General features: G+C 39.3%; 1 protein-coding gene across 1 annotated transcript in view; it reads right to left on the bottom strand.

The window, feature by feature from the left end:
• LAMA3 (laminin subunit alpha 3) overlaps nucleotides 1-12,444 on the bottom strand; it is a 249,144-nt gene that overhangs the window by 164,814 nt on the left and 71,886 nt on the right. The window contains exon 8 of the mRNA XM_072735102.1: nucleotides 12,057-12,175. Within this exon, the coding sequence (XP_072591203.1) occupies nucleotides 12,057-12,175 (119 nt within the window). The remainder of the gene's footprint in view (nucleotides 1-12,056; nucleotides 12,176-12,444) is intronic.

The following is a 12,444-nucleotide window of genomic DNA, read 5'->3' as shown; positions in this document are numbered from 1 at the left end:
AAGAAAAAAATAAGTATAACACACTTTAATTCAAAAGAAGTCTGCATAGAATCAGTGGAGAACAAAGACCCTTTTCTGAATCCTCTCCCCCATTTTAGATGATTTTATTAATTACAGATTTTTTTTCATTACCACTCCTTATCCTGTGGGCTAAAACCTGAATTCACTTTAACATCGAGGTCTAAAACCACACTGGCCACTTCTCTGACTTAACATTCATATGCATAAACATTCGGGCAATAAGAAACAGCTGTAGTCCACCTCCCTCTGATAGAATGCCAATTAACCTCTCAACTTTGTTGTTTGCCACTGTGACTTAAGATAGACAGACATCACGTTAACCTCTTTTAACCCCGGCTCCCAAAATTTTCCCCATTGAAGAAGGAAATTTCTCTGAAGTGGGCAGCCTTGCCTCTCCCTTCTACCACAAATTTTGGTTAATAAAGCACCTGCCACAGAGAACTTATATTTTTAAGATGCAAAGAACAGCAACAAATGACCAAAAGAGAGCCACATATCACTGTGCAAATGGAATAATGTCTGGAGTTTACTTCCAAATCTCGAGTATTCCCTAGGATCCTCACCTTCCCCTGAGAGCAACAACACACCAGTTTATCCATGGATGCTATGGCCATGGGTAAACCTGGGACAAGTTTATCCATGCTTGGACCAAGATCAGATGGAGCCCCGAGGACAACGGTGGTTCCATAATTTCTATATAGGGGCTGCAGGGGAAGCAATCTCCCTGGGAGGAATGGGTGCCTGAATTTGCCTGGCACTTAACACAAGAAAACCTCAAGCCAAAGAGTGAGGTGGGTGCTGATGGAATCTACGCGGAAGATAAGCCTAACACACACCGCTGACCCCTTCCTTTGACACCAGCTAGAGAGGCTTTCTACAGAAGGTCACCTAGAAACTGCAGGCTCTGGTAATTGAAAGTAATCTAATTCCTCCAAGCATAACTTTTCCAAGATGCTTTTCCATCTTCAGGTAAATCCCATCTCTACCTTTTCCTCTCAATTCCTTGATCACATCTACAACACTGTTGCTGGCTTCCACTTCTGTGAACCTCAAGCATTTGGGTTATTCATTGGCCACACTCTCCCAGGAAGCCCCCTACCTGATTTTTCTTCCAAGGGCCAATATGATCTGGCCTCTGTGACTTCTCTGACCTGTCTATTCCTGCTCACTCCCCTCCAGCCACATGGGCCCCTGGCTCCCTCTCAGGGCCTTTGCCCAGCCATCCCTTCTGCCTGGAATGCCCTCCCCCAGACAGATGGCCTGACTCATTCTCTGGCTGTTTTTGGATCTTTCCTCCAATGCCACATCCTAGGACATTGGCCACTCTAATTTGAACTTCACATACCCCAAACCAATACTTAAAATAGTAAACCCAAGAATTAAAAATAAAATCAATAACACATGAGAGTACGGCCATCTCTGACAACTGCTTGCCTTGCTGGATAATGACCTGGCTCTCTTACATGCTGTCTGACTGGCCACCTGAATGTCTCCAGGCTCGGCCCAGAACTGATGGTGGATACTTCTCATTCTGCCATTACCAGCACTATATAGACAAGGTGGGAGACAGCCAGGTTAGCTGGTACCATGGACTGGATGTTGGTGTCCCCTCCTCTCCAAAATGCATATATTGTTGAAGCCTAATTTCCAATATGATGGTGTTTGAAGACAAAGCCTTTGGGAGATAATCAGATCATGAAGATGGAGCCCTGATGATGGGACTAGTGTCCTTAAAAGAAGAGAAATGATCTCTCTCCACCACGTGAGGATACAATGAGAAGGCAACTATTTGCGAACCAGTGAGTGGGCTCTTACCATATGGTAGATCTGCCAGGACCTTGATCTTAGACTTCCCAGCCTCCAGAACTGTGAGGAATAACCGTTTATTGTTTAAGCACCTACCCTGTGGTATATCTGTTATAGCAGCCTGCACTAAGACAGCTGGATTTCTGATCGGCACACTTGCTGTAGGGCATATGTATTCCACAAGCAAATTCACACTTCACCTTGAAGCATCACCTAGCAGCTCCCCAAGCCACCTGACCCTGCATGGCAGCAACCCCCTTCCCTTCCTTGTCAAGACTCCCCGTGCCCTTCTGTATATGACATACGATAGGTTACATTTTTTTCCCCCAAATGAAGAGCCAATTGGCCAACATCATGTAACATCCATCTTTCTCTTCCATTAGAAATCCCAATTTTATTGTAAATCAAATGCAAACATCTACATGCATGTGTTTCTAGATTCTCTACTCAGGAATGTTTTGCTATCTTGGAAAACAAATTTCCCCCCAAACTATTCATCTTTTGTCTGTCCTCTCATATTCTTTTATTTATGAGAACTTTAAGGGCAGCCCGGGTGGCTCGGCAGTTTAGCGCTGCCTTCGGCCCAGGGCATGATCCTGGAGACCCGGGATCGAGTCCCATCTCGGGCTCCCTGCATGGAGCCTGCTTCTCCCTCTGCCTGTGTCTCTACCTCTGTCTCTCTGTTTCTCATAAGTAAATAAATAAAATCTTAAAAAAAAGAAAAAAGAAATGAAAAGAACTTTAGAATCAGTCTGCCAATCTTCATTAAAAAAAACCCTGTAGGAATTCTGATAACAGTTGCACTGAAGTTATAGGATATTTTTGAAGAAATGGTGTACTTATATATTGAGTCTGGAAACACATTATGCATCTCCATATAGGTCTTCTTTTATAAATTCCAATAAGGTTTTATAGGTCTGGATGCAGCCCCACGATGAATTCTTCTACAATTAACTGGAGTCCAATATTTAGTTTCTTTTAGTGTGAAATTTACATACAAGTGCAAAACTCTTAATTGTACATTCACTGAGTTATGACAGACGAATACATCTGTGAAACTCAAATCCCTGTCTCAACATAGGACACTACCATCACCTCAGAAAGTTCCCCATGTCCCTTTTCAGTCAATTGCTCCATCACCAACTCCCCAGAGTCAACCATCGTTCTGATTTTCCCCAATACTGATTAATTTTCCTTGCTCCAGAATTTCATTTAAATAGCCCTCATTCTATAGGTATTCTTTTCTGTATCTTCTTTCATTTAGCATGATATTGTTAAAATTCTTGCATTTTACTGCATGAATCAATAGTTTGTTGTTCACTATTGCTCATTGGTATTCCATCATATAAATATGCCAGTTTGCTCATCCATTCTATTAATGGACACCTAGGCTATTTCCAGTTTGAGGCTATTGTGCATAAACCTGCCATAAGCTTTCTGTAAACATGTTTTCATTTTTCACAGATAAATGCTTAAGACTGGAATTTGTGAGTCATGGGGTAGGTGTCTATTTAGTTTTCTTTTCAAAAACTGCCAGACATTTTCCCAAAGCGGTTGTGCCATTTTTTCATTCATACCAATAATGCATGAGAGGTATGGTTGCTCCACATCCTCACCAAGATTGATGGTAAGTCATTATAATTTTAATTTGCATTTCTTAGATGACTAATGATATTAAGCCCCTTGTTGTACACGTATTGGCCATTCACATGCCTACTTTTGTGAAGTGACTATCCAAATCTTGTCCAAATCCAAAAATATTTTATTGGGTACTTGTCTTTTTATTACCTAGCTGTGGACATTTTTTACACATCCTGGATATCAACCGTGTGTCAGATTTACATTTTGTGAATGTTTTCTCCACATCTGTGGCTAGCCTATTTGTTTTCTTAACAGTGTCTTTTGTGAGCAGAAGCTTTCGATTTTGATGAAGTCTAATTTGTTAATTTTTCATAATTATTGCTTTCTGTGACTTAAAAAACTTTGTTCATGTTCTGAATCACAAAGATATTCCCCTATATTTTTCTCTAAAGAAATGCAGCTTTCACTTTTCTTTAGTCTGATCCATATCAATTTTGCTTTTATGTAAGATATGGAGTAGTGTTTAAGTTTATTATTTCCCACAGAATATCATTATTCCAGAACTATTTGTTGAAAGGAATTTCTCTCCTACCCTCCTGCACTGGATTGCTTCAGTATTTTTTTTTAAAGATTTTATTCATTCATTTGAGAGACAGAGAGAGAAAGAGAGAGAGGGCACAAGTAGGGGGGAGGGGTAGAGGGATGGGGACAAGTAGATTCCCCGCTGAGCAGGGAGCCTGACATGGGTCTCTTATCACAGGACCCCAAGATCATGACCTAAGCCAAAGTCAGATACTTAACTAGTGCCCCTGCTTTGGTATTTTTATCAAAAACCAAATGTCCATATAAGTGTAGGTTTGTTTCTGTACTCCCTATTCTGTTACACTGATCTATTTATCTATCCTTATGTTGATATCACACTGCTGTGATTACTATAACTTTATACTTAGTCATAAAGCAAGATAATGTAGCAGCACCTGGGTGGCTCAGTCTTAACAGTAGATAAAAACTGGAGTCTGTTAAGCCTCCAACTCCTGATTTCTGCTCAGGTCATCATCTCAGGATCATAATATCGAGCCCCATGTCAGGCTCTACATTCTCTCTCTCCCCCTGTCCCTCCCCGGGTGCTCTTGCACTCTTTCTCTCTCTAAAATAAATAAATAAATAAATAAAATCTTTTTTTTAAAAAAAAGTAAGATAACATACCTCTTCTCACTTTATTCTGCTTCTTCGCAATGGCTTTGTATATTCTAGGTCATTTATGTAACCATAAATTTAAATACAAACTTTAGAATCTGCTTGTCAATTTTTACCAAAAAACCTATATTCAAGGGGCACCTGGGTGGCTCAGTGGTTGAGCGTCCGCCTTTGGATCAGATAATGATTCTGGGGTCCTGAGATCAAATCCCATATCAGGCTTTCCACAGGGAGCCTACTTCTCCCTCTGTCTATGTCTCTGCCTCTCTGTGTCTCTCATGAATAAATAAATAAAATCTTTAAAACAACAACAACAACAACAACAACAACCCTATATTCAAGCTTTAGATCAGTTTGGGAAGAACTGATAATAATATTGAGTCCTTCAATTCATAAATATCTTTCCATTTACTGAAGTTTTTCTAAATTTCTGTCAGCAGTATTTTTTAGTTTTAGTATAGAGGTCTTGCATGCCTTTTGTTATATTTATTCCTAAGCATTTTATGATTTTGATACTATTTTAAATTGAGTTTTTATTTCATTTTCCTATGACTGCTGCTAGAATATAAAAATACAATTAATTTTCACATATCATCCTGTATTCCCACAACCTTATTAAATTCACTTATTAGTTCTAGTAGTTGTTTTGTATATTGCCTACTAGGATTTTTTACATAAATTATGTCACCTGCAAGTGCAGACAGTTCTATTTTTCCTTTCCAATAGTAATGCCTTTTATTTCTTTTTGATTAAGGCATGTAATGGTTAGGATATCCAGGACACTGTTTAATAGAATTGGTCAAAAGTAAGCGTTCTTGCCTTATTCCTAATCTTTAGAAGGAAATAGTTCAATGTTTCACCACTAATATTTGTTACTTGCATGTTTTTCATAATTGGCATTTGTCAAATTACACTATTTCACTTCTATCTCTATTTTGCTAAGGGCTTTTATTGTAAAATGGGAATGACTTTTGTCTAATGGTATTTCACATGATCCTTCTCTTTTATTCTGCTACTATGTTTAATTATGCAGACTGATTTTTTTATTTATTAATTTTTTATTTTAATTCCAGTATAGTTAACATACAGTGTAACAGTAGTTTCAAGTGTACAATATAGTGATTCAACATTTCCATACATCACCCAGAACTCATCACAACATGTGCCCTCCTTAACCCCCATCACCTATTGTACCCATTCCCCCACTCATGTCCCTTCTGGTAACCATCTAATTTGTTCTTTATACTTTAGAGTCTGTTTCTTGGTTTGTCCCTTTCTCTCTCTCTCTCTCTCTTTCTTTGCTCATTCATTTTCTTAAATTCCATATATGAGTGAAATCATATGGTCTTTGTTTTTCTCTGACTTATTTCACTTAGCATTATACTCTCTAGCTCCAACTATGTCATTGCAAATGGCAAGATTTCATCTTTTTATGGCTGAATAATATTCCACATATACATATATATACACCCCACACCTTCTTTATCCATTCATCATTGATGGACACTTGGACTATTGCCATAATTTGGCTGTTATAAATAATGCTGCTATGAACATCAGAGTCATGTAACCCTTTGAATTAGTGTTTTTGTATTTTGGGGGTAAATACCCAGTAGGGCAATAACTAAATGTAGAGTAGTTCCGTTTTTAACTTTTTGTGTAACCTCCATACTATCTTCCACAGTGGCTAAACCAGTTTGCATTCCTGCTAACAGTGTAAGAGAGTTCCTTTTTCTCCACATCCTTGCCTACACTTGTTCCTTATGTTTTTGATTTTAGCCATTGACCAGTGTGGGGTAATATCTCTTTGGGGTTTTGATTTGCATTTCCCTGATGATGAATGATGATGAGCATCTTTTCACATGTCTCTTAACCATCTGCTGGCATTCTTTGGAGAAATGGATGTTCATGACTTCTGCCCATTTTTTAATTGTATTATTTGTTTTATGGGTTAGTGAGTTGTTTGAATTTTTAAAATATATTTTGGGGGAAGCCTCGGTGGTGCAGCAGTTTAGCGCCACCTGCAGCCCAGGGCGTGATGCTGGAGACCCTGGATCAAGTTCCACGTCAGGCTCTCTGTATGATGCCTGCTTCTCCCTCTGCCTGTGTCTGCCTCTCTCTCTCTCTCTGTCTCTATGAATAAATGAATAATCTTAAAAAAATAAAGTAAAATAAAATAAAATAAAATATATTTTGTATACTAACCCTTTATCAGATATGTCATTTGTAAATGTCTTCTCTTATTCTGTAGACTGCCTTTTAGTCTTGTTGACTGTTTCCTTTGCTGTGCAGAAGCTTTTTATCTTCATTTAGTCTGAATATTTTATTATTGCTTTTATATCTTTTGACTCAGGAGACATATCTACAAAAATGGTGCTAGCAGGAGCACCTGGAAGGCTCAATCAGTTTAGCATCCAACTCTTGATTTCAGCTCAGGTTGTGGCAGGAAGCTAAGCTTGAACCCATTCTTTACCCCCCTCCCCAGTGCCACATTTTAGGTAGATGGCATCATATTTATACCATTTATCTTGTGAATCCTTTGATGATTTTTACAAATATACTTATTTTTTAGACTCTCATGAATGGTCTTTCCTTTGTACTCAACGAGCCTCCTTCAATATTTCTTGTAGTTATGAACTCCTTTAGTTTTTATTTGTCTGAGAAATTATCTCTCCTTCCATTCTGAATGATAGCTTTGCTGGTTGCAGATTTTTCTCTTTTGGCACTTTGAATATATCATGCCACTCTCCTCTGACCTGCAAGGTTTCTGCTGAAATCCACTGATAGCCTTATGGCATTTCCTGTATGTCACTGTCTACTTTTCTCCTGCTGCTTTTAAAATTCTCTTCTTATGGCTATTTTTTTCCCCTTTTAATTACTATATGTCTTAGTGTGGACCTCCTTGGGTTGATTTTGTTGGGGAATCTCTGTGTCTCCTAGATCTGGATAGCTGTTTCCCTTCCAGATTTGGTAAGTTGTCAGCTGTTGTTTCATCAGATAAATTTTCTGCTCTCTTTTCTGTCTCTTCTTCTAGGATCTCTATAATGCAAATATTGTATACACTTGTTGGAGTTGCCAAGTTCCCTAAGTCTACTTTCATTTTAAGCTATTCTTGTTTCTCTCATTCGTTCAGCTTGATTAATTCCCATTACTCCATCTTCCAGGCCATTAATTCATTCCTCTACTTCCTCTAGTGTGCTATTTATTCAATCCAGTGTATTTTAAATTTTGTTTATTGTGTTCTTCATCTCTGATATGTTGTTTTTTTATTTATTCCGTCTCTGTTAAGCATCTCACTAATGTTCTCCACTCTCTTCTCAAGTCCTGTGAGCATCTTATGATCTTCGTTTTAAATTCTATGTCAGCATATTACTTATATCTATTTTGCTTAGGTCTCTTGCTGTGGTCTTGCTATGGTTTTGTCCTATTCTTTCATTTAGGACATATTCCTCTGTCTCTTCATTTTATCTAACTCTCTCTATTTCTATGTGTTAGGAAAGTCATCTACACCTCCTGTACTTTAAAGTAATGGCCTTATAAAGAAGAGTTCTTGTAATGCCATGCAGTGCAGTGTTTCCTTTTTCACCAAAACCTGGCACTTCAGGGGTGCCTCCTATGTGTGATTGCATGCACCCTACTATTGTGACTGAGTTGCTTTTTCCTTCAGTCCAGGCTCCTGCAGTGGCTCTCTCTTCACTGTTTTGGACAGTGTTTGGTCTCTACAATGTTAGTGAACCAGTCTGGGGCCACCGAGCTTGAGTTTAGTCAGCTAGGCATTTGACAGAGATGCAGTAGCATAAAACTTCAGGGTGCTTTACCTGGGTTGTCCCCTGAGAAGCTTTCAATGGTAGGCAGGGCCTGACTCACAGCAGCTGTCTGCCCTCAGCCCACCACTGAGGCCTCCATCTGACTGGCGTGTATAGTTATCTTTCCCTTCTCTGGGGCAAGAGTCACTTCAGAGTGGTGCTGGCCACTATAGGGGCTGCTTACATACTGCTAACCCTATAGCAGCATCCTGTATGAGCTCTGGCCAAAAGGTTATTGGAGAGCGCAGATCCCCCAAGCACAATATGGAGGCTGTGCTAGTAAGCTTTGCACACCATGAGAGTGGGTTCTGTAGCCCTGGGACTGAAGCAGTCCATCTGGGTCCACAGAAGCCAAACAGGGGAGGGAGACGACAGTGCTCGTAAGCTTTGCTACCCCCCTGTCCCCTGCGAGCGGGGCCCTGCAGCTCTAGGACTGAGGCACCGTCCAAAAGGGTGGATCCTTGGAAGCATATCATAGGGAGGATGTGGCAACTGAGTAGTGGTGCTAGCAAGCCTTGCATCCCCATCCAGTGCAAGAGGGGCCCTGCCATCCCAGAGGTGTGGATTGGTGGAAGCACAGTGTGTGGGAGATGGAGCAGCAGCATTAGCAAGTTAGGTAGCCAGTTGCTCAGGTGCCCATGTGTTTACACGGGGAGGGGGGGACAGAGTAGGGTGGGAGGGGTGTACCTGCCATTTCCTTTGTTCTTGGAGGAGTTACCCAGTGATTTCTGTCCCTCCTGGACAGACTCTGAGATGAGTAAATCACTTTCCCATATATCCCAGGATACTTTCAAACTGCTGCTATTTCTCCACAGGCTTCTGTTGTGCTGGCTCTTTAAGGGCAGGGATTCAGTCTCCTCTCCCCTCTGGCTCTCCCAGAACTGAGCCTGCTGCTTTTGGAAAATTCCAGGCATTAAGTCCTGCTGGTTGTAAGAACTCATGAAATCTGGCCCCTCTGGATTTTCAAAGCCAAATGTTACAGGGAGGGGGTGGTGAATCAGGTGTCCCTACCCCCACCTCCAACAGTCCTGTGAGTCCACTTAGCTCCCTGTCTCTTCCTACCCTTTACAAGGTGGCCTCTTTACATTCAGTTGTGGAGTTTATGGTGTCAGTCTTCAGGTTGTTCTCTGAGTTATTTGCACTGTTGTGAGTATTCTCCAGTTGTATCCATGGGTTGAGGTGAGGCCAGGGTCCTCCTACTCCACCATATTCCTCAGCCTGCAGATTGATTTTTGAATGTTCAAACAACCTCACTTTCCTGGGATAAACCTCACTCATTCTAATATACTATCCTTATGCTATATTGCTGAAGATCTGAGTTTCCGTCTGGCATCATTTCTCTATAACCTGAAGAACTTCCTTTATCATTTCTGATAGTGCAAATCTCTTGGTTAACAAATTCCCTCAGTTTTATTTTATCAGAAATATTTGTCCCTTTGCTTTTCCTTTTTTTAAAGATTTATTTATTTATTTATTCATGAGAGACACACACAGAGAGGTAGAGACATAGCAAGAGGTAGAAACAGACTCCCTGAAAGGAAACCGATGCAAGACTTGATCCCAGGATCCCAGGATCCCAACCTGAGCCAAAGGCAGATGCTCAACCGCTGAGCCACACAGGCATCCCTGTCCTTTTGCTTTTCTTATTGAAGGATATTTTTGCTAAATACAGAAATCTTGGTTAACAGTTTCTTCCTTTTTCTTTTAGACTTTTAAGATATTTTCCACTGTCCAATGGCCCCTACAGCATCTAATAAGAAGTTCATGTTCATTGTTAGGTGTTGTTTTTCTCTACTTTCAAAATTTTCACTTTTTCTGTGGTTTTCAGCAGTTTGATTCTACAAGCTCCAGGAGTTGTCTTCCTTGTATTTACCTAGTTTGGGGTTCAATAAGTTTCTTGGATCCTGATCTATTGAAAAATTTGAGAAATTTCTTTCCATTGCTGTTACCACTGCTACCACTGTTGCTGCTCTGCTGCTCCTACTGCTTCTGGTTCTTCTCCTTCTCCTCCTTCTTTCCTTCATCCTCCTCCTTTTTTACTACGTTCTCTGTCCTCTCTTCTGAAACTCCAATTGCATGTATGTTAGATCTTCTGATATTATCCCACAAGTTTACAAGTTTCTGTTAATTAAATTCAAAAATCCTTAACTGCTCATTTCAACATCTGAGTCATTTCAGGATTGTCCCTATTGATTATCTATTTTCTTGAGAATGAGTCACATTTTGTTGGTTCTTTGAGTGTAAAAAAATTCTGACTTGTATCCTGGACATAATAAATATTATTCTGTAGAGACTCTGGATTCTGTAATATTTCTCTAAAGAATATGGAATTTGTTTTGTTTTGTGACATAACTAACTTGACTTTAGCCAAATCGAAAACTGTAACTCCTTGTGAGCTAATTCAAATCTCAAATAAATTCTTTTACTCTTAGCTGAAATCCATTCTGTGTATCAATGGCTCAGGGGTCAGTGAGAAACTTGGGAAGATTTTATATGCAAAATTAGAGATTTTTTTTTCCTCTCATGATTTTTTTCTCCTGGACTCCCCAGTCAGTCTCCATAAATTACGGTTGTTCCGTCCAAGCTCTACACTCCTATACTTAAGGGAAGAGAGACTCTAGTTTTTCTAAAGAAATTTTAGCTACACCACAAAGCACCAACTTTGGTTTGTCCTCTGGCTAAAAGTCAAAAACATATGTAGCTCACCCTATGCTGATCCCTTTTGCCACGCAGCAGCTTCCCTCCAGTACCCTCCTGCTCTTGTGTACTCCCCACTGGCTTCAGATCATTGGTTGGGGGAAAAAAGACTCCCTTGTTTTTTGTGTTTGTATTTTGTCTGTAGTCTATAGTTATGATCTGTGGAAAGTTTGGGTCCTTTTGGACATACTAAGCCATAACAGAGGCAGAACTCTTCTTACTCATGGATTATGAATATAATATAAAAGTTAATTAGGCAGAGATACACACTTTAAATGGCTAAACTGGTAGATTTTACATTATGTATATTTCACCACAATAAAAAAATTTAATTATGTTAAGTATCTAACTCAAACAACTCATTTTAGGTTTAAGTTGGAAAAAAAATGCAATGAACCTAAACAAATCTCAACAATTTCCTATGCAAAAGAAAAACGCTTTCACAGAGCCACTATTTATTTATTTTTTTGATGGTTTTCTGGAAGAGCAAAGTACAAAACAGAATTTCTCTGAAAGAAGGAAGAGGAGGAATAAGGTATTTTTAAAGACACATTGAAGTGGCTTAATCCTTCATCTGGAGAAAGGACTCCACCTACAAAGCCTAGTCCAGTGCTTCTTCAAATTTAATGTACCTGTGAATCACCTGAGGGTCTTTCCCCTACTATCTTAGACTCCTTCTACCACAAGATGGATAGCATCCATGGTCACAGCTAGGGATTCTTCCCCCTATTTAGGTAAAGACCTAAATGAAGATAATCAATAAAATTTGGACAAACATATCTCAGTCCATTTTCTGTACAATCCATCTAGGTAACAAAGACTTTTGTGTACAAAAGGAGAAAATACTTTCAGTTGCATATCACTTTATTGACATCTTTCTGGGAGCATGGCTTAATGAATGCTCCTTTCAGTGACATATCTACTTTGACCTACTAAATAGTAACTCACCTGACAATTAATGCAGACCCCACCACCTGCATAGATGCCATGGATATTCAAGCTTGCCTGCTGCCTCTCAACATCTGGATCATAGTAACAGTCAATGGCATGACCATGGCAGTTGCATGCTGAAAAAAGCATTCTAAGTTAATATTTCATTATTACTGTGAGACATTTTGTAAATTCCTCTAGATAGTATGATCACTCATTGTGCCACAATAAAGTCTATTCTGGAACAGCATATTCTCAATGGAAAATTGTACAGATTTTTACACAAAGACTCATCTACAATAATATGCAATTAACAGCTTCTTTTGTTTAATATTAAATGGCAGAGATTTCTCCTTAAAAATATGTATAATAAAAATTTATATAAATAATTTATATGAACATATAA

Source organism: Vulpes vulpes, chromosome 13, assembly GCF_048418805.1.
Source record: "Vulpes vulpes isolate BD-2025 chromosome 13, VulVul3, whole genome shotgun sequence".
NCBI classification, from domain to species: Eukaryota; Metazoa; Chordata; class Mammalia; order Carnivora; family Canidae; genus Vulpes; species Vulpes vulpes.
The sequence above is the reverse complement of the archived record's forward strand: the minus strand, read 5'-3'. Positions and strand labels throughout refer to the sequence as shown.